The 22947-nt window shown below is 54.1% G+C and overlaps 1 protein-coding gene across 1 annotated transcript in view; it reads right to left on the bottom strand.

Moving 5' to 3' along the window:
* Celsr1 (cadherin EGF LAG seven-pass G-type receptor 1) overlaps positions 1-21035 on the bottom strand; it is a 140064-nt gene extending 119029 nt beyond the window's left edge. The window contains exon 1 of the mRNA XM_059247997.1: positions 17438-21035. Within this exon, the coding sequence (XP_059103980.1) occupies positions 17438-21035 (3598 nt within the window). The remainder of the gene's footprint in view (positions 1-17437) is intronic.
* Between the last annotated feature and the right edge of the window lie 1912 nt (positions 21036-22947).

The raw sequence follows: 22947 nt of genomic DNA, 5'->3' as shown, positions 1-22947 counted from the left end.
GGAAGTGGTCCTGAGGGCACATGGGGAACTGTCCCCAGGGAACTGGGAAGAGAGGCCTAACCAGGGAAGGTGCTACATGGCATGCCCCACAAGACAGGGCTTGATCTAGTGACCTGCAGTCCGTAGGTCCTTTACTGAACACAACATGACTCATTTGGTAAGGGACCAAGGACACTTTTTAGCCTGATACCCACTCAGGTGCACAGACAGAGTGCTCACCCCTCCCAGGACAAAACCACCTTCCCATCTATAGTCAGTGCTCTGAAGACTATGGCACAGGTGAGGGACAGAGCCAGAGGTAGGAGGACGAGTCCCTTTCCATGGCAGGTGGGGACAGAAGATGACAGGCACAGAAGGCTGGCTCTGTCCTATGGGCCCAGTGGGTGAGGACCTGCAGGTAGCTCCCTAGAGTCTATTACAAACATGAAAGTCTTCTGGTATGAGGTCATGATATAAGCCCAGAGCTCCAAGCTGGAACATTCCAAAACACCCACCAGGCTCATTCCTGAAGGGTAGAACACCCCTTTCCTGGGCTGCCCCTTGGAGGTAATTAAAGTGAGCTTGATATACAAACGGCCCTTCAGGGCCCCACTGTTCCTGGACAAAAGACCAGCTCTTCAATGTGAGGGCCCCCCCCTGAGGTACCTCCCATGGGCTCAGAGAGGCCCATCACCATGGCAACCCCTGTTGCTGCCAGGGCCTGGAGGAGGCTGAGTTCCAAAGCAACAGAGGAGTTGCCAACATTATATGCACCCCTGGATACCACCCACCCCAGACGCCGAAGCCAGGAAGGTCTCCTTCATCACGTGAGCAAGAATGCAGCCTGTGAAGCCTGGGGAGTTGATGCCTAAGACAGATCAACAGCCACAAGAGCTGTCTCTGGGCCTGGAGCCTAGTTGGGGAACTTCTTGCTTCCCGCTTACAGAGCTGGTGGAGTTTTCTAACGTGAACATGCTTTCTTTACGAACAGAGCAGACTAAAACTCTTTATATTCCAAAGAACAACTTGCAAGGTCATAATAGATCCCTAAAAAAAAAACAACTGACAAACAGGAAGTGCCGGGCCTCTCCACCTTGTGCCTGCCCTGCATGCAGCAGCCCCAGTCAGTTTCCACTTGAGAGTGTACAGTGCAGTAGGACAGAGCACGGAGGGGCAGGAAACGCCCAGCTGGAGGCTCCCGAATCAGGTTATGGGACGAAGCAATGGCCAGTGAACCTGCAAGCCTTGCGGTCCACTCAGCAGAGTGGCACAGACCATCTAGCCTGCTTCCCAGCAGCCCAGGACACCTGCCACACCCCACGCACCCCCCAGGTTCTTAAATCCCAACTGGAACCATCAGGGTTATCCAGGTATCCTAGCTCTCCCAAACAGCGTGATGTGAGCAAACCCACCCTCTTGGGCTGATGACACTATTGCTGTCTTTCTTGCACCTTAAACTTGGGCTCGGCACCTACGGCATAGAGAACCATGGGAAGCCAGCCTTCAAAAAGCCCAGGGTGTGGGATTGGCTACACAGAGCCCCTTAGAGGTTAAAGAACCTACACAGGGCTCCTTAGAAGGCCTCAGGTATGATGACCTTATGGGGAGAGGTGCTGAGAGCAGGTTGGGAGGGTCAAGGGCGGCAGGGGAACCTCCCAGGTATGGTGGCTCCAGGATGAGGCATCATGCCCAATACATGTGCAATCTCTAAGAGCACTTCTCAGACAATTATTGGCCTCTCTGTTTACTGTTCAGCCCAGCACAGAGGAGTGTCCTCTGCCAGGGCCACAGAAATGTTAAGACAGTCACTTCTGACTTCCTCCTTGTGTTCTGCCAACTCTTGGAAGGACATCAACTCATCCAGGGCCTAGGGTCCTCAAAGCCACGAGCCCCCCAAGTCCAGCCCCTCATCTGGCTTCTGTGGGCATTGCACACACATCATGCATATACATAAATGCAGACAAACACATATAGACATAAAATAAAAAGAAATAAACTTTAAAAAGTGGGAGGGGGACTGAGTGATCTCCTTGAGCTTCATCCAAATTGAGGTCTGTGCACCTCCACAGCTATGTCTCAGAATCACACCACTCAGGCCAACAAGGCTGGGAGTAATCTGGGACTCAGCACTGTAACAGGGACAGGGAATATAAGAGTGAGTCCCTTCAGGGGAACAGCAGTTGTCCCTCTAGATAGCAGACACCCAACGGGAAGAGCATCTGTGACTCTACATAAAGACTTAAAACCTAGGCTTGCCAGGCAGTGGTGGTGCACGTCTTTAATCCCAGCACTCAGGAGGCAGAGGCAGGCAGGATCTCTTGTGAGTTCGAGGCCAGCCTGGTCTACAGAGTGAGTTCCAGGATAGCCCGGGTTACACAGAGAAACCCTGTCTCAAAAACACAAACAAACAAATAAATAAACCCAGGTTCAAAACCATCCCTACCTATCCCTACCTAGGGCCCCGAGTCTTACAGATCCTTGTCCACACCAAGGTGTCCAAAGAAACATGGTGACAGAAACCATGTACAGCGAAGTAGAGTGAGCCAGCTGGAGCATGTGAACAATATCCTCTACCACAGAATCTGAGAGGCAAGATCAACCTGATGCTGCCCCTGGGCGGTGTAATTAGTATCATTCTCCGCCCTGCTGAGGGGCCAGACCCATGGTGGACGTGCCACTCGGGCATTCAAACTTCACCTGCACAAAGAACTTCCCAATGAACCCTGGCTGCACTGCGACCCTGTAGGAAAGCTCATTAATGCGCAGTTGGAATCACAGTGACTCTGTAAACTGCAAACTACTGTTTGTAACTTGTAAGTTGCCACAGCTTTTTCCCTCATTTGTTCACATCCCTCTCCGGACTCCTGTGGGGGAAATGTCAAGGCTGGGATCACCCACAACCTTGACCATGGGTCTCCCTTTACCCAACGGGCCCTGTTCAGCTTAGTTTGAGGGAGTGAATGTCTAAGGTGCCCACCCTCAGACCCAAGAGCTAGACAGATGGAGGTGTGGGCAGGCATCTGTCGGGAGTTCCCCCAGAGCTCAGGATAAAGGCACAGGAAGCTCCTGAGGCCAGGGCTTCCAGACTGCACCTCCACCACAGCCTGCCTGCCACCAACATATAAGTAGCGAGGCCCAAGGTCCTCCTCCCTCTGGGGAGGCAAAGGTTGTGCCTGTCTGTCTGTCTGTCAGTCTAGAGTGGTGGAGATGGGGGGCAGAGTGATAGAGGACACGGCCTGATGATACCACAGCAGTATCTGTGTGTCACCACCCAGTGCCTGCTGGAAGATAGAAACAATGGTGTTCCCAGCTCCTCCTCAGGCCAAACTGTCTCCGTGGTCCCTCCTCCTTACGTCAAAGGTCATCCAAACCTCTGGAAGAATCTCTATTCCAGGTCAGTTGAATCTTAGGCCTCACCTCATACCTCAGTGTTGCAGCAAGCGATGTTTCTGAATGAACTTCCCGCCTCACCCACCTCGCTGAGTCATTCCCACGCAAGTTACAGCAAGAAAGCCCCGAGGCTCCCCCTCATCCAGGGGGTGGGTGTTGCCTGTACCCTAGCAATTCTGCCCTCAGACTTGAGGGTGGACATCCCAGACCTATTTTGAGCCTCCTGGCATCTCCTCCAAACCCCACATCTGCCCAGGGTGCTGGCTCTGTCCTAAGCCCCACCCCAACAGCCTTGGTAGCCCCTTCTAGACAGCACCCGCTTAGCTCTGGCCCTGGCTGATGCTAGGACAGATCCAAGGACACATTCCTGGTGCACAAGATGGACAGAGAACCTTTTCATTTGCCAGTCAATCCTCTGACCAGACAGTGAAACCCCAGGTCTCTGCCTACCCACTCTTGGCCTTCACCTGACCCTCAGGAGGGGGCTGGGCAGCTAGGACCACATGCTGCTGATCCCAGAGTTTATGGAGTCAAATGGCTTATTGGCAGATTGTCCCAAATCATATGGGCCTGGGTGGGTCATTAAGATAAGAAACAGGTTCATCTCAAGCACAAACTCCATTACTCCATTACATCTTTAGACAGAACACAACAAAGCTGGGTGGTCTGTGGTTCCTGGAAGGGCTGAGCCCTGGGCTTAGGATGGAAGCTGGGGGGGTACAGGACAACGGGACAGGGCTCCATCTGCATACAGCCCTTAAGGAGAGTGAAGACTCAGGGCACAGATGTTGGCCAGGCTTTGTACATCCTACCGGGCCCTCCTCCAGAAGGCAGGCATTATCTACGTAATTACTAAGCTCACAGCAGCCAGTATGGGCTGGCCAGCCCTTGGGTCGGGCCCGACTAGAAGAGTCAGCCCTCTCTAAAGGTCCCCAACATCAGCTACCTTCCATGGCAGAGTCAATGGGTTAAGAAAGCAGGACCAGAGGGCTGGGTACGTGGCTCGGTTGGGAGATAGTTTGCCAAGCATGCACAGAGCCCTGGGTTCGATCACCAGGACCACGTAAACCAGGCGTGATGGCACAGGCCTGTAATCCCAGCACTCCAGAGGTGGAGGCAGGAGGATCAGAAGTTCAAAGTCATCCTCGGTTACCTAGTGAATTTGACACCAGCCTGGGCTACATGAGACCCTGACTCAAAAAGAGGAGAGGCATGGGGAGGGGAGGGGGAAGGAAGGATGAAGAAATGAAAGCAGGAACAGAAAACGATCAGTATTGCCCCCACCCAGGTCTACTCCTAGGAAGTTACCATCACCGAGGACATGGATCCTAGCCAACAGTTAACAACTGGCCCAGAGAGATGCCATTTCATCATTTGAAAGGGAATGGCAGAGACTTAGTCACTGAAATCTCACGGTAGACTTGTAGTGAAAAGACCCAGTCACAAAACAGTTTACATAAGATGACTTATTAAAAAAAAATACACACATACACACACACACCCATATGAATAAGTACCTAGGAAAAAAAATCTGTTAAGATGCACTGTGTTCATAATCATCGCTCCTGGGTGGTAAGAAGGATGGGAGGCTCTTCCTTCCTACGTTACTGTGTTAGTTGCAGAAAAGTTAGTGTTTTACTGCTGATCCCAGCGGGGCCTGGGTGCTAGGCCTGCCTTGTGCTTCTCTGCAGAGCAGGGATCTAAGGATCTGCAAGCTGCCAGGCTGTAGACCTGAAGGTCCCATCTGGACGCTGCTACCCCTTAGGAAGAGCGAAGCCATTCTACTGCGGCTGTGGCTATAGTTCAGTGGCTCGAACAGATTCCTGGGGCCTGCTGGGAGCTAGACAGGGAGTCCACAGGCCTCCTGCAGGGCAGCTGCCCAAGGGTGAGGAGGGTTCTGAACCCCTCTCTTCTTGAAATAAGTGCCTACAGTGGCTTGATTCACACTACTGGACCTTGACTGATGCATCTAGTTGATAAAATTAGTTTTTTCAAAAAAAAGGAAAGTGTGGGAAACATTGCAGAATGGGGTTTTCCTCTATCTAGCAAGAGAGGCTCTCAGAAAGCACACGTTCACATGGTCTGGCCTGATCCCAGCACCTCCTGAGCATAGAGACAGTGAGCAGGAGACATGAGTGCCCAACTCTAGGGAGGCGATGGCTGCCAGGAGTCCCAGAAATGACATGTCCTTAGATGGATGGCTGGGAAAGATCGGGTGGATGAAAGAGGGGATGCAGCAGGATGCCCATAAAACACACAAGAGGAAAGAGGGATATATGCTGGTCCAGGAGTCCACTCTGTAACATAGGCAGCCTGTATCCCAGAGACAAGTGAGGCCCAGATGACACAGATGCCCCTGAGTTCAGGGATCTACAGTAGGAGAACACAGGCCTCCACAGCAGGTATTCAGTCGGAGCTGGGGCCGCACAACATGTGAATGTACTGACCGCCTCCACATTGTCCACTTTTGATGGCTCTGCGAGCTACAAGCTGAACCACAGTTAAATACAGAGAGGTAGGGCCAGGGAGGTGGTTCCGCGGTTAAGGGCACTTTCTGTTCCCAGCACCCACCTGGTGCTTCACAACCATCTGTAACTCCAGTTCCAGGAGATCTGATGCCCTCTTCGGAACCTCCCCCATGGTACACAGACATACATATGGGCCAAACATTTATATACAATAAATAAATCTTTTTTTTTTTTTTAATTAGAGGTAAACTGGATTGCCTCAGGAATCAGAAATTCGAGGGGGTGGGGGTGGGGCTGGAGAGACGGCTCAGCAGTTATGACTACTTGCTGCTCTTTCAGAGGACCCGGGTTTCATTCCCAGCACCCACATCAGGCTGTTTACAACCACCTATAACTCTAACTGTAGGGGATCTGATGCCCTCTTCTGGTCTCTGCGGGCACCTGCATACACGCGGTATACAGACAAATGTGTAAGCGGACACACAGACACATAAATAATAAGTGAGTCAAGAGAGAGGGAGATTAAGGGGGGAAGGGAGAGAGAGAGAGAGAGAGAGTGAGAGAGAGAGAGAGAGAGAGAGAGAGAGAGAGAGAGAGAGAGAGAGAGTTGAAAACAAAAATTCAGATAGTGAATGCACTCAGTCCTTTAGTAACTGCTGGTGTCAATATCAGTGACCCCAGACCGTGCTAACCCAAACAATGGGCCACTGGACAAGACACACAGATTAACTCTTACCTCCAGGCATCAGTTCCTTTGCCCTCATCATGCCATCTATAGATCCCTGGTATCTGGCCAAGGCAGTTCCCACCCAGGGATACCCTTCCCAACCTTGGCGCCTCAGTTCCCTGGCTGCAGAGGACAGAAGGGCTCTGCCTGATACAAGCCTCACCATGGAAAAGTTTAGCCTGATTCTCACACTATTCTGTGAGCTTCTGGCTCAAAAGAGACCAGGCCCATGAGCAAAAAAAAAAAAAAAAAAAAAAAAAAAAAAAAATCCTGCTACAAACACATAGGTCTCCCAGACCAAACCGGGGATCTGGATGGCTATGACAACCTTAAAGCCACCAGCTTCCTGTCTAAGAGGCCACCTTGGCTTGCTGTCCCCGACAACTCCATCCAGCACTGGTCATTTTCCCTTTAGCACAAGGTCGTTTCCCTTTAGCACAGAATTGGTCACTGCCTGCCCTAGCCTGGCTCCTGGTGCCACCTTCCCATGCACAAGTGTTCACACTGGGGAGCGCATGCAGCAGGCCATAACTTTCCCCTTGGATTTCCTGCCCTGTACACATGCGTGTACCCCTGACCTCTGGTGACCACATGCCAGAGAGACAGGAAATGTCTGAGAACAATAAACCTTCATATTTTTCCATTCTCTGTGCTTTGAAGACGGGAGGCGCTTTCACTTACACATCAGAATTTTCCATGCTTAGGAGAGAGGGTTAACTTGGCTTCCGGACACAGGGAGGGCACACTATTGTCCTAAATGCTCCTGCACCATTCCCATGCTCTCCACCATGTGACCAGCATCATCCCCACCCTAAAGGACACCTGGAAGCACAATATTCCCTCAGAACCCAGAGCACCATCATTTCCTGAGTTATTTAGGGGGTGGGAAGTCTGTGGAGACACTATCAATGGGGAACTCATGCTGTGGGACACTCATTCTAATAAGGGGAGGACAAGGGTGGAGGAGGACTCAGGCATCAAGCTTACAGGTCCCTCCCTCTGTGTCCCGAGAAGCCCCCTTGGTCTTCATGCTCCAGGAACACTGAGCCAAACTGCTACATATTTTAAATATCAACTAGAATGCATCCCCAGGGATTCTGGAACCCAGGACTCGGTCTTCAGGTGGGGAGAGCCGGCAACAGCAAAGGGCTGCACGGGGCGGTCTCCGACCATCGGTACCCACTAGAAAAACGTCGATTACAATTTCCATCCATTTTAAAATCAAGTTACTTTCTTGTTGAGTTGGCATTCTCTACACACTCTGCCTGCTAATCTCTCACCACCTACCAGTTTGCAAACGTTTCTTAGCAGTTTCTAAGATTTGTTTTTATTATTTTTAATTATACGTGTGTGTCTATGGAGGGGGTGGTGGTGTTTGCACATGAGCCCAGGTGTTCTTGGAGGTCAGAGGCATGGGATACCCCTGGAGCTGGAGTTATTGGCACTACCCAATGAGGGTGGCAGGAATTGAACCGGGCTCCTCTGGAAGAGCAGGAGGCGCTCCTAACCACTGAGCCATCTCTCCAGCCCTTATAACAGTTTTCACATGAGATGCATTCTTAGCACCTATAGTATACAGGACTAAGAAGGCAGGCTCCCAAGCCACAGTGGGCCACCTGCAGGCTTCTGTTTTGCTAATTCTTACCCTAGAGAAAGGCAGGAAGGGGGAGGGGAACCATCAGCCCCTATGAGACCCTGAGGTATCAGCAAGGGACAAAGAGAAGGGGTACAGCCCAGAAGTCATCTCCTAAAGGCCCACCTACATCTCCTCCCACCAGGAGACACTTTCTCCAGGAGCCTGCAGAGTCTGGCTTCTGACACACACACACCCCACACCCCACACCCCCCAGCAACACAGGGTTTCACAGAGCAGTGTTCAGAGTGTGATTGGTACAGCAGTCTCCCTCAGAAGAACCGTGGGCCACCACCAGATCACTGCTTTTGGTCACTACTCTGCAGGAGCATTCTTATCTCCTAACGCTAACACACCGCTTATGGGTTTATTTGAGTTAGAAGCTGTTAGTTTACCTTAACCAAGCGTCATTTAGATTAGATATGAACCACATCCTGAAACTGTCTTTAAATAAAAACACAGAACTGGCAGAGGAAAGACTATTAAAAAAGAAAGATAAGTTGGGTAGAATAGCTCACACCTCTAATCCAACATTTGTGCAGCCGAAGCAGGAGGATTGTGGGGTGTTTACCCACCAACCCCACAGCTCCCCAGAGTTTTCTTGAATGAGAGCAGCAGGAAATATTAGATAGAAAGATTTATATTGCGGAGATAAACAGAAAATAAAAGATAACCTAGAAAGGGCCTGGAACCTTTTCCAACGGGCCCCGACTGTCTCTGCCCCAGGGTATTTATAGAGATGCCAAGGGGTGCAGCAAAAGACCTCCTCCCCCAGCACAGCCAAGTGCAGACCATCTCAGACACCTGCTCTCAGGCCCGTGGTCCTAATCATCCTCTATGCAGACATGCTGGGTAAAGCCACGAGGAACCCAAAAATGGGCTCCCACAGAGGATGGCTTGGCGTTTGAGGTCAGCCTGGACTATATAGTCAGTTCTGGACCAGCCTGGACAAAGCAAGGAGGGAAGGAATGGAGGGAGGGAGATTTAGGGAAAGGGAAGAAAGGTTAACTAAGGTGGAGGGAGGGGGAAAGACGAGAAGAGGGGGTGGAGCAGCAGGTAAAGGCACTTGCCACCAAATCTGATGATCTAATCTGAGTTTAATTCCTGGGACCCACATGGTACGAGAGAACTGACTCCCACAAATTACCCTCTGACTGACCTGCACATGCCACAGCATGCACACGCACCCCCCCAATAAATAAATAAGCAAATATCAAAAGGAGGGGCTTACAGTCTGGAGGGAGACAGCCTCAGAGGGCAGTTGTGTAGCTCAGCATGAACTTGGGTATGCGTCCTCAAACCTCAAAAGGAACATCACTGGCCGAAAGCCTGCCCCACACCAAGAAATTTGCACCCCTGTACCTGGTACCTCCACCCAGAAGTCCACAGGTTCCTATGACTGTTCCTTGCACAAGAGCCCACAGAGACACACAGTCAACTCCCCAAGACCCCCTTTTCTAGTGTTAGCCTCTCAGCTCTGCCATTCATACCGTGGGGCTACATCTACGCATGCTACCCAGCTCTGCAGCCTCCCCATTGCGATCCTTCCAAGAGCACCCCCTCTACAAAAGACAGGCACTGACCTCATGACCATGAAGCCCCAGGGAAGGGAGGGAGAGTAGAGGGGGCAGGGAAAGTTCCCACAAGTTGGGGGGGGGTAGGAAAGTGGCACTGTGCCAAAGACAAGACCAAGCCAAGGGGGTGCAGAATGAAGAAGGCAGAGGCATCCACCAAGCATCTGGGCAGAAGACAAGATCACCCAGTACCTGGGGCCATACCTGAGAGTGAAAGGGGATGTTATATTCTGGTATTGATAGAATGTCATCCATCACACACAAACGGACACAAACAGACACACACAGAGACACAGAGACAGACATAGAGACATAGAGACAGACAGATAGGCAAGCGCACACACACACATACACTCTCCATGTCAACTCAGTGAAGGGAGAGCTGGCAGGCAGTGTGAAGCCACGGACTGAGACACAGGGTCCTGCTCCATGCATTCGGGACCACTGATAGCAGACAGCTATGCAAAGCCATCCCAAGGCCACCCTCAGCTGGACAACACTCTTCAGTTCAAGTTAACACAGGTGCACAGAGGTCCCAGACCAATCCTTCTTCAAAACTGTGCCAACCAAGCCAATCTCCCTCGCTCTGTGGCCACTACCTCTGCCCAAGGGACATTCTAGTTGCTCAAGGTCTCTGCTGGCTGCCAGTGAGGCCTCTTATAAGCGGACAGACATCCCTGATGTCCTGGCATGCTGGAAGCAGAAAGAAGGACAGACAGACACAAAGACAGGGGAGTGGAGCAGCAAGGGAGAGCAGTCCCCACAGACTGCTCACCAGCCCCCCCATTGCCACTGGAAGGAATTTAGCCCCTCCCACCAGTGCAGTCAGTGTGGCACCCACAGTCCCTGATGCCATCACATCTTAGCACCTCTAGCAGCCTTCACCATACCTCTACAGATGGTGCCTGTCAGTCCTGCTCCACTGAGGTAACTGAGGTACCTCAGGAAGACAGACCCTGATCTCCACATGCCACATGAGCCAGGGGGCAAAGTGGACCCAAAGGCCCAAAGGAGAGGCAGCCACACACCAATCTCTGAGCCCACCCCCTAACCTTCTGTCCTCCGCCCACCTCTCCACGGCTAGCGGCTCCCTGTGCCCAGGTCTGGGTGGAGATGACAGATGCTACCTGTCTCCCCCTCCATCAGCAGCACCCTCCCAGCTCCAGAATCCAGGCTGGAGGTAAAATGGTGGGACATTGGAGATGAAAGGGATGTGGTCCAAGAAAGGCAGTACTCCCACCCGAGGGAGCTGCCCTCTCCTGAGACCTCAGCCACCACTAATCCCCAAACCAGGATCCATAGCTTCCTGTGTTTGGTGGGGACCAGTAACATCTAAACACCCCAGCAGAGCAACCCCACGGCTGACAGGAAGCCAGGAAAACCCAATGCAGGGACAGAGAAAAGAGGTGGATATGGCCTAGGGGAGCCACGCTTTATCTCTCCTCTGACATTCGCCATCTGTATAGTGACCTGGGGACATGAGGCTATCTCCATGTCCAGAAAATAGGGAGCTAAGCTGTCACTCTGATGGAAAAGCCACAGGCGCTCAGGGCTCGCCTGCTTACCCAAAGTGCACTTTCATGAGCATCAGCACCCCAGGAAAACGCAGGCACAATGCCCCCAAGACAATATACCTATTCCAACAGCTCTGGAATGTGACATGTCATATACTGTGCACATTTGACACCTGATGTCAACTGACCAGTCTAAGGAGCTAAGAGTCAGCATGACTCCTGTCCCTTATACGGGATCCTGAGGTACTGGGGACACGTTCAAGCCCCCAAATGAGACTGTCTCCCAGAAACCCTCTGTGTTCTGCAGGATTGCAGGATGTCTGCCCCCCATTGCCACTGGAAGGAATTAAAATTGTGTTGGAATGGCTGGAGTGGACCCTATCTAAAGTGGACCCTGGAGTGTGTGTGTGTGTGTGTGTGTGTGTGTGTGTGTGTGTGTGTGTATGTGTGTGTGTACAAGGGCCCCTGGCCTTTCTCCTGGTCTTCAAGAGATCAGACCCTATAGCAGCGACAGTGACAAGGGGACGGTATGGACTTTCGCACCTTTGGAATGTCACATCCTCAAAGGTAAGTGGATCAAAGTGTCCCCAGGTTCTTACCAGAAGTATATGTGTGAGAATTGACCACCGTTTCCTGGGGGGGAAGGGATGCATAGCCCTGTCCTTCATGGCCAAGTTCCCCTGCACACAAAGAACTGAAGATGTCTTTGGGGGTACCCTCGCCTTCAATCCCCTGTGTGGAGGTCTGCAGATCCCTGACCTAGCAGGAGCTCTGCCCTGGAACCCCTTCAGATGCATGGCTAGCTCATTCCAGAAACAATCCACACAGGTTAGCTGAGCAGCTGGTCTCTCAGACCCTTGCAGTGAAGGATCCAGCCCTCCATGTCTCCTCGGGTGGCCTCTTCTTACCCATTCAAGCACAGGTCGCCATGTTAGGAGGCAGCAGGAAGCCAAGGCCTTTCACTGTACCCCCTCCCCACACTAAACCAAGAATTTAATTCTGAACATTTATTTGAACCTGTGTTCAAGTTACAGGAAAAAAAAAAAAAACTTAGTAAACTATTTCCCCCAAGGCTACAAGCTCAAAGAGTCATGCCAAACTTATGAGTATTTTCCACATGCTCTGCCTCACACGATAAGATCTACCTGTTTGAATCCTAGTGCTGGCAGGGACAGAGGCCCATGGCACAGGGCCACACACCACGCCCCAGGCACACACATTGTTGCCGGGGCCCCCACCTTCCGCCTATCTACTTCCCTAACAGGATTCTGAGAGAAGTGAGTCAGCCCAAACCTAAGTGGTCTTTTCAATGGTGACAGCAGATCCTGAATGAGTTCTGGTGTCACCAGGAGCATGGACCACTTTCAAGGCATGTCGCCATATCCTTCTCTGACTGCTGTCAAGGGCCGTCAGGTCACTCCACTGAGTTCCATCTGCCTTGCGCTGAGGTGAGTGTCCAGATGGATCCAGGTACCCTGTGGCTGGTGGTTGGGCCACATCCCAGGCCCCTCCTCCTTATGCAATGACCCAAAGAGACAGAGCACTACTCCCCAGCAGTGATAACACCCCAACTCCCAAAACCCCTGAAGGTACTGCCAGGCCCCTCAACAGGTAAACATTTGCATGACAGCCTGTGCATGCTGTCGTCCTTTCTTGACCTCACCTTGGCATCGTGCCCCGCCCCCACCCTCCACCCCCAACCAAGACTTAGCCATTTCTATACCTTACCCCCCAGAAATGGTGTCACCTATTCACCAGCTCTTACGGAAATAGAATGACCTGCACCGGGCTCACCTTAGTCATATCCCTAACCTCGACTCCCTGACTCCATGTGCCATTGGTCACCCCCTCCATTCTTCTCTATGTGTCCCTTCCTGGTCCAACTCACACAGCCCTTTCCAGCTGCCAGTCTACTCAGGCTGTGGTTCCCAAAGGGAGGCCTGGGCCCTGTCCTGAATACACATCTTGTGTATTACCAGGCCCTACTGCCAGCCACAGGCTAAGCGCCCTGTGCGCCTTGCCCTTGCTTATCGCTGGGATGGGAAGCTGACAGTATTGTCTGCATCATGAAACAGCGGCTCGAGAACGGAATAGGCCCTGACAGGCCTGGGGAGAGAGTTCCCGACACAGAGCAGCCAACTGCCATTGACGTTCTCGTCTTCTGGCATCTGATGTCCTAGCCTGGCACATCCTTGCCCTGCCAATCACACTCCACGGGCACACCCTCAAGGGGCGAGACCAGCCTCCTGAACTTCCTCTAGTCTCCTTCCTTCATATCCCCAGCAGCAGCAGGTGGGACATGGCTCAGCCGTTGCTCTAAACGCCCCAGATAAAGCTGATGGTGCCTATGGTCAGCCTTCTCCAGACAGAAGGAAGCCTGACACTCCAGGTCTCCCCGCCAGGCATCCGCTGCCCGGTCCACACTGGACAGTCCCTCTCCTCCATTATTCCTCCAGTCCTCCCTGCCCTCTGTGCCTATCTATCTATCTCCGTCCATCTCTAGACGGCCTGGGGCTTCACTGACTCATCCAGATTTTGCACACAGTAGGTATTCAATAATAAACACTAGCTGGGCGTGGTGGCGCCAACCTTTAGTTCCAGCACTCAGGAGGCAGAAGCAGGTGGATCTCTGTGAGTTCAAGGCCAGTCTCGATCTACATAATGAGTTCCAGGACAGCCAGGACTACATAGAGAGACTCAGTCCCAAACAAACAAACAAACAAACAAACAAACAAACACTCTAAGTTATCAGAGCCCTCAAACAGTTAACTGGTTGCCCAAAGTGCCTAACTCTTCCTGGTGGTTTGTGGCAGCAGGTGAGGCCAGCTCTGCTGAGGGGGTGGTTTAAGTGCCTCTGATTCTTTGCTAACTATGGAGTTTTAGGGGAAATACAGCACGGCGCGTCCAGACCATGCCTGGTACAACCATCTGCTCATTTCCTTGTCTGTAATCTCCTATTGAAAAGTCACTTCGATATCCTGTATTTAACTGGGGCAAACACTCTGGAAAGCCGATCAAGCCTAGACGGCTCTGCGCCGTGCACTCCCGACTAGGGCGAATAGTGAGGTTACCCAACCTCATTATTTGGCTGAGTTCCGACGTCTTCTAACGTGTCTGACATGACTCATCAGCCACTCATTTTTACCCCACAAATGCTACTTTTCCCACATCCACAAGTCCGTGACACACATTAATAGTAGCGAGCGGCAGGAACTGTGCCTTCCTGCCAACAGCCATGTTCTCCAAGGCAAGGTTGAGTCCCCGAACCTACAGGCACCTACACGTTCCAGGTGTGTTAGAAATGTCAGTGTTGGAGGCCTATGAGAAGGCTCATCAGGTAAAGACGCTTGCCACCAAGACTGACAAGCAGAGTTCCATTCCTGGGACTCACATGGTGGAAGAGGAGAGCTGCCTTCTGTTCGCCACATGGGCACCATGGCACCCTACACCCATACACATTCACACACTAACTAACTAAATAACGGAACAGAATGGAATGTCAGCATCACTAAAAGACCAATGAGGGGAAAGTCCTCAGCATTTCAGCTTCTTGGCTAGTTACTTGAGAAAGGCCAACATAGGCTTCCCCAGTGCCCATAAGAAAAAGTCCCCATCACAGGATAGACAATGACATCCAAACATCCACATAGAAAATAAACACCTAGAAAGACCAGCATACAAAAATGCTCGCTGTTTGAATGATCACATACAGACTCAAATATTTTTTAGAAACTGTTTTGTCTCTAAGGAGCGCCACAAAACCATCAACAATCATTTTCCAGTCAAAAAGGCCACGCAAGACCCAGGGCTCCCTCCCCTGCACATCCGGAAACATCCTGCACATCCTCTGGGTCCTGCCCCCAGAGGCACCTCCCCAAGCCAAGGGTCTCCTCTCCTGACCAAGGGCTCAAAGCCCTTCCAGGAAGGGCTCCCACAAGACCCAATCACTGCCAGGCCTCACATCTAGCACTCCAGGGCGGTAATAGCGCTTCAAAGGCTTTAGGGCATGGCTGTAAATCCTGTGGAGCCAATTACTCGGCACTGAAAACAGTGCTGAGTGAGGCTGAATCAACAGCTTTCCCACACTGTTCCTTAATAAAATATAAGAGTCGCCTCCGGGGAACCGAGGCCTGGTTAGGTCTCTTCACAGGCCTGCTGTTGAGACCTGCAGGCCTTGCGGTCACAGTGAGTCTCTTCTTTAAAGAATGGAACAAGCCAAATGGTCTAAGGGCTGCAGCATGGCAGCATGCATATCCCAACAGAGCACCCGAATGACAGCGGAATAAAGTCAGTTCAGCAGCTCAGGTGAGAAAGGGAAGTGGGGAAGGACCAGGTGGTTTCACGCTGATCACGAGCCCCTGCTCCACTGTGAAGGTGTGGCTTCACACCACTGAGCCTCAGGGTCTTTGTGTGTAAACCTCCAGTTGCCAGAGGTATGAGCCAGAGCCAGATGTAATCATTATCACACATGATGTGGAGAGGCACACAGGTTCATAGCAGAAAGCAACCTCAGAAAAAAATCGCTGATGGTCACCACACAGTAGGAGCCCTGAACGGCCACAGCTGTGGTCAGACTACGTACCCACACGTGTACTGTGAACCAGCTTCTTGTGAGTCGATCCATGGGAGCCTGTCCTCAAGTCTCACAGATGCCCACATGGGGGGTACTGCAGACACACAATGCCTCTGTTCCCAGCATGAACCTGCTCCCCATTAACACTCTCCCCAAATCTAAGCCTGACCATTTTGCCAAATTTTCTACTCTACTTTATCTAGAAGATATATAGCCACATAGAAAACCAGAATCTGCCAAGAGTCACCACAACCCTGGTTAATAACCTATAAGTACATTCTGTAGTGATCTCTATACTTTCTCCCCAACAGACAGACTGTGACCAAAGCCACGCTGGGTCACCACACTGCTTCAAAACCAAGCCCTGATGTCCCAGATAGTATTAAGAGACCATTGGAAGGGAAGCTAGTCACCCCCAGCCCCCAGTACATAAGAATATCAGCCAAGCCAGGCGGTGGTGGCACACACCTTTAATCCCAGCACTCGGGAAGCAGAACCAGACGGATCTCTGTGAGTTCAAAGCCAGTCTGGTCTACAGAGTGAGATCCAGGACAGGCACCAAAGCTACACATAGAAACCCCGTCTGGGGGGGGGGGGGGGATCAGCCAACACTGGGATGAGACAAGTAGCAAATTGACCTTCAGTTTTTCCCTGTTCCCGTGGAGATACCATATCCCATAACTTAGTGCCCACATGAAACATGGACTCAGGAGTCCACACACCTGAGCCATACTTTCTGGTATATTGGTCAGTTACCTGAACCAGCATCCACACCCATGAACCCCTCCCAGAGTCACTGGGACCCTTTCATTGTCCCTTAGCCCCTGCTCAACCCTCTCTCCGCTGGGTCTCCCAGCACCCAGGCCCTGTCACAGCCTGTGATGGTTGAGCTGACATTTCCTCTCCTCTCGGCTCATCCTCCCGCCCCTCCCCCGCAGGCTCGCTGGTTCTCACACTACGTTGAACAGCCTATGAACAAACTCCCAAATTACAAGCCCGAGTCCAGGGACAGGAGCCGAGATCAAACAGGGCTGTGCTTTTCAAAGAGTCCACCCCAGAGGCAGCCAGCACACATGAGCCGATTGTCATTATCTAGAGGAGACAGAAAAGCTAGACCAAGGGAACACCAGCCATATTACAGGGTGACTCAGGGACCATCCAGCAATTTCCAACGGTCCCACCCGGGGAACTAATTGGCACATGGAGCAGGGAGTGACCTTTGATCCTTCCAGACAGCCATGCATGCAGCAGGCTTACCAGACAACTTGGATAACCCTGAGGCCAGGTTTTAACAGCATGGTTTGGGAAAAGCACAGGAAAGCCCTGCACTTGAGCTTGAAGTAGCCCAGGCCTGCTCCCCGAAAAAAACTGCTGACAGAAGCATGAGGGGCCTCCTCCTCCTCCATGGGCCTGGGGTGGGGAGCACACCCCCAGCATGCAACCAATCATAGCCTCAAATGCCAGGATGGTTGCCCGGGCCCTGCCCAAATGTGTCTAGGCATGCCCTGGCGGCCATTGGCGGGTCCCCAAGGCTCTCTAAGAGGCCCAAGAGAGCAGCTCCTCCCCACAGGCCACTCACCTGACACAGACACCTCCATGAGGGCCTCCAGAGGCCGGTTGTTGTCCAGGTCCCTGCTGAGCTGCAGCTCTCCTGTGGCGGGATCCAGCAGCAGCAGACTCAGCTCATTGCCCTGAAGAAAGGTGTAGTTGAGGCTGTCGGATAGGTCAGGGTCATGGGCTGGGATGCGGCCGATGACACCACTGGGGAAGCTATTGGACTTGTTGGTGACATAGTTGTTGAAGAGGATCTGGAAGTCAGGCAGCTCGGGGGGATTGTCATTCTGGTCCAGGAGACGGATGTGCACGGTCGCCCGGCTTACTAGAGGAGCAGATGTGGCCTGCACCACCAACATATAGTCCCTCCGGACCTCAAAATCCAGCTCCACCAGGGCACGGAGGTCGCCACTCAGTAGGTCCAGCTGGAAGACCTCAGGCACATTGCCCTCCACGATCTGATACATAATCTGGGCGTTGGGACCTTCATCAGGGTCGCTGGCCCTTATTCTTGCCACCACGGAACCCACAGGGCTGTTCTCCTCCACAAACAGCTCTAGCTCATCCTTCTCAAACACTGGGGGGTTGTCGTTGATGTCCAAGACAGTCACCTGGATTTCCACTGAAGCGCTAAGGGGGTTAGGGTTCCCCCGATCTACAGCCAGAGCGTGAAGGTTGTACACGGCCACATTCTCTCTGTCCAGCCGGCGCTGGGTACGGATCACACCAGACGTGGGCTCGATGTAGAAGTCTCCATCACCATCATCCCCACCCTGGAAAGTGTATAGGAGGCGGCCATTAGGGCCCGAGTCCCTGTCAGTCGCAGAGACCTGGAGGACACTGGTAGATGGGGGGGCATCCTCGAAAACAGAACCCTGGTAGAAATCCCGCAGGAATCTGGGCGCATTGTCGTTGGCATCGAGGATAAGGATCTCCAGAGAGGTGGTGTCTGACTTCTGAGGAATGCCATTGTCCTGAGCTGTGATGGCCAGTGTGTAGGCAGCCTGGTCCTCATAGTCAAGCTCCGTCATGGTATAGATGGTGCCGGTGTCCGGGTCAATTCGGAACTGTGGTACTGGATCCTCTAGCACATAGGTGATGCGGGCATTCTCACCTGTATCTTCATCTGTGGCACTGATGGTGGCAATGGAGGTGCCAACGGGCCGGTCTTCACTAACGCTAACCGTGTAGTGGGAGCTCTGGAAGACCGGCCTGTGGGTATTGGCATCAGTGACATTGATAAAGACCTGTGCAGTGTGTGAACGTGTGCCATCAGATGCAGTCACAGCCAGCACATATTGCCGTTCCTGCTTGTAGTCCAGGGGCAGGGCCAAGGTGATGAGGCCACCACCACTCTGGCTGCTGAGTGCAAAGCGGTTCCGGGTGTTGCCGCCTGTCAGCTGGTAGGTGATCACACTGTTGGCATCCCGGTCTCGGGCTCTGAGGGTCAGCACACTGCTCCCCACAGCTGCATCCTCATTCAAACGCAGCTCATACACAGGCTGTGTGAACATTGGATCATTATCGTTTACATCCAGCACTGTGATGGACACACTGGCTGAGGAGCTCATGGGTGGTGAGCCATGGTCCACAGCTTCTACCCCAAAGCTATAGTGTTCTATTTCCTCACGGTCCAACTCCGCACACACAGTAATCCAACCAGAGCTGTTATGGATCTGGAAGGGGAAGTCTGGAGCAGAGGCAGGGTTCTCAGGGTCAACACTGCTGCCCCCCAAGATAGGCGCTGTGTCCACCAGGCGATACTGCAGCCTGGCATTCTCCCCTGCATCCGCATCCACTGCTTGGATGTGCAGCACCGAGTGGCCCAGGGGCACATTCTCCAGCACCGCAGCCTGGAAAGGGCTACTCACAAAGATGGGAGCATTGTCATTCACATCTAACACCTGCACTGAGACCAGCCCTGAGGAATTAATGAGAGGAGGCCGGCCCCCATCCTGCGCCTTGATTCGCAGGGTATACTCCCGGATGGCCTCAAAGTCCAGGGGGTTGATGACATCCAGGCTCCCACTAAGCGAATGCAAATAGAACTGGCCCTTCAGGTTGCCACTGACAATGCTGTAGTGTATGGCTGCATTCTGCCCCTGGTCCCGGTCAGTGGCCTGGACTCGAAGCACAGCCGTGTTGACAGCTACGTCTTCTGGGACTTGAACCACATAGCGCTTCTCACTGAACTGGGGGTAGTTGTCATTCTCGTCTTCTACCACTATGTGGACGGTGGCTGAGGCACTGAGTGGGCCTGGATTTCGACCCTGGTCATTGGCCTCCACCAGCAGCTGGTACTCAGCCGCCTCCTCCCGGTCCACCACAGCCCGGGTGCGCACCACACCGGATCGTGCGTCTATCTCAAAGACACCACCCGCGCCCTCCAGCAGACGGTAGCGCATATTGGCGTTGGAAGGCGCATCCCCGTCGGTGGCACGGATGGTTAACACCTCATAGCCCACCTCGAGGTTCTCTCGAATTCGCTCTCGATACTCAGACTGCTCAAAGACTGGGCTGTGGTCGTTAGTGTCACTGACAGTTACGGTGAGGTAGGTGGCAGCTGAGCGCCGCGGGGAGCCGTGGTCCACAGCACTAACTTTAAGTACATGAGTGTCCTTGGTCTCGCGGTCCAGGGCGCGGGCTGTGGTCACTGCGCCCGTGGCTGCGTCGATGAGGAAGTAGCCATTGGAGCGCTCATCGAACAGCGCCTCCATCTGGTAACTCAGGCGTCCGGCTTCGCCTTCATCTGGGTCGTGTGCGCGCAGTTCTATGACCGCAGTGCCCGCAGGCTCGTTCTCAGGCACTGACACCTGGTAGCTGGGCAGCGGGAACTGCGGGCTCGTGCTGCTACCCGCGCCCCGCCTGGACCGTCGCACCGCCCCCGCCCCCGCCCCCGCCCGGGGCTGGGGCAGGCTAGGCGACGATGGCGACACCGAGGGCGACTCTGAGGGCGTCCCGGAGGTCGCCTCTATTACCAGTTCTACCCAGACGGCGCCAGCCGCGCGGCCCAGGGCGCACACCAGGCGCAAGCCCGCTGAGCCTCCCGGCGGCAGGCAGATGGGTCCGCGCTTGCAGCGGGTCCCGGCCAGCGGCGGGCAGCTGCAGGCGGGGAAAGTGGTGATGGCCTCGAGCACCGAAGACAGCGAGGCTGCGCCGCCACCTGGGGCCGGGAAGCAGAGCGCATCACCGAGCCCGGGCACGGAGCGGACCGCTCGAGAGCGCACCTCCGCACCGCGGACTGAGCGGCGCAGCAGCCGGACCCCACAGCGGGCACCGTAGGCGCGCGCCCTCAGTACCAGGCTCGGGGCCGTCGGGGAGTCGCGGGTGACCAATCGGACCTGCAGCGGCAGCAGCCTCCCTGTCAAGCGCGCACAGTCCCGAGTCCCCGAGCTTGGCCCACGCCGCCGACCCGCCGCCAGTCCCTCACGGCTCACGTCCAGCAGCTCCCGAGATGTGCGCGCGGTATCCAACCTGTAGATCCAGCCCGGTCGGAGGGCGAAGGCGCGGGCCCCGCCGGGCACCCGCAGCTCCCAGGCGGCTGCTCCCAGCCCCAGAGCAGGCAGGGCGGCGGCGGCCAGCAATACCAGCGCGGGCAGCACGCGCGGCGGTGACGGCGCCATGGCCCGGAGCCGCAGCCCGAGCCGGGCGCCGGAGCACAATCCATGCACCCGGCGCACCTCCGCATCCACCCGGCACAGCCGGGGGGCGGCTCCCGCGCGCCCGGCGCCGGGCCCTCGGGGCGGCCCGCGCTCTGCCTCCCCGGGGGCCCTGGCGAGGACACCGGGGGCCGCGCGCCCGGCCTCCCGCGCAGCTTCCACTTCGAGAGCACTTTGCAAAAGTTTGCCAAGTTGGTTTCAAGATGGCTCCTCCGCGCGTCCCGGGAGGGCGCCGCGCATCAACCTGCAGCAGCAGCGTTGGCTCCAGGCGGCTCCAGGTGGCCCCAGCACCGATTCCGCTGGGCGGGCGTGGGAAGCTGGGCGGGCCCGGGGCGGGGCGGGGGCTGTGATCGCCGCACGGCCTGCAGACCTAGGCGGCTATTGCTGGCTGGGCGGTGTGTTTCGCCTGCGCCCCCGCCGCCCGCGCTCTCCCCGCCCCCGGCCCCGCCCCGCCCCTTCCCAGTCTCTCATTGTTCAGCCCTGGGCTGGGAATGGAGGTGGTGGGGAGCGGGAGCCAGCCGGGAGGTGCGCGCCCGGATGATCTCCATGGAGACGTGGGGGCGCGGCCCGGGCGGGGGCTGGGGTTCGGCCCCCTCCTTTGCGGCCTCCCCACCCAGCCTCCGCGGGAGGCGGGGCCCTGAGAGACTGGCGCTCAACTACTGCCCTAGGGTCCCGGACCGCGTCTGCCACTGAGACGCTGGCATAGTTCCTCCCGGGGCCGGGTACGGTCCAAAGCCTCTCACTGCACCTGGCAGGGCTGATCTTCGAGATAGCCGTCCCTGGCGTCTTGAGGGGTAGGTAGACCCAGGGTTGCAAGACACAGAGATGCTGGAGGACTTCAGTAGTCTAGGCGGTAGCAGGGGACTGGGGACTGTTAGATTCCAGACACATGGTGGCTAAAAAGCTTGACTCCAGCGCAAAGTTCCTTAGATTTTGAAATCTAATGGGCAGCTAACCGGATTCGGGTCCCACTTTAAAGTTTAACTTTTAAATGGAAAGAAAAAGAATCTGGTTTGGAGGTGACAGAGCATGCTGTGGGGGCTAAACATTGGTGGGGGCCGCCACCTGTCACCAAACTACTAGTTACTGCCCATCAGGGGACAAGCAACCACGCGGGGTCAAGCTTTATGAGGGCTTGAGGAAAACAAGGGGAAGAGGCCTGAGAGCCTGCGAAGATGAGACAATCACTCACGCCCTTTGTGAAAGGGTGGGGCGTGGCTTTAGATATGCAAGACAACGCCCCGACTCCTAAGGAGCACACCTTGGAGGCGGTGCCTAGAACTTGGGAGGGGAGAGGCGGAGCTTTGCAACATTTTCCCCACCCCCTTGAATGGGGTCCAAGCCCACAACAGCCCCAGTCATGGAGGCACTGGGGCAGGCCTCTTGCCTTTGAAAGATTCCTCCTGGGAGCAGTTGAAAGCCTCTAAAGGCTGCTTGGTCACCAGAGTTGGGGTTTCAATGCAGTCAGGGCCCAGCATGGTGGCAACAGAGGACAGAACGGCTTTAGAAATGAGTCAAGGGATCTCCCATCAGCATTTATAATACGTATCATAGATGTGCCTCCAGGTTTCCCCAGTTGCTGAAAACGATCCTTTCTTCCCACCGGCAACAATTGAGGACATAATACTGACCTTAAAAAAAAAAAAAAAAGAGTTGTTTTGGACCCTTGTAAAGCTTGGGAGCCCTGTTGTAGAAACGTGTGTGAGGAGAGTCGTGAAAGAACGGGGCCAGGACCACTCTACCCCAGATGACTCCTAGGTGTGCATTTGCACTTGACTGGTAATAAATAAAGTCAAGGTCCTGGAACCTCAAGAAGAGCTCCCTGATGTGGGAGGGAGAAAGCTGGAGAACACACACACACACACACACACACACA

This window comes from Peromyscus eremicus, chromosome 20, assembly GCF_949786415.1.
Source record: "Peromyscus eremicus chromosome 20, PerEre_H2_v1, whole genome shotgun sequence".
Classification (NCBI taxonomy): Eukaryota; Metazoa; Chordata; class Mammalia; order Rodentia; family Cricetidae; genus Peromyscus; species Peromyscus eremicus.
The sequence above is the reverse complement of the archived record's forward strand: the minus strand, read 5'-3'. Positions and strand labels throughout refer to the sequence as shown.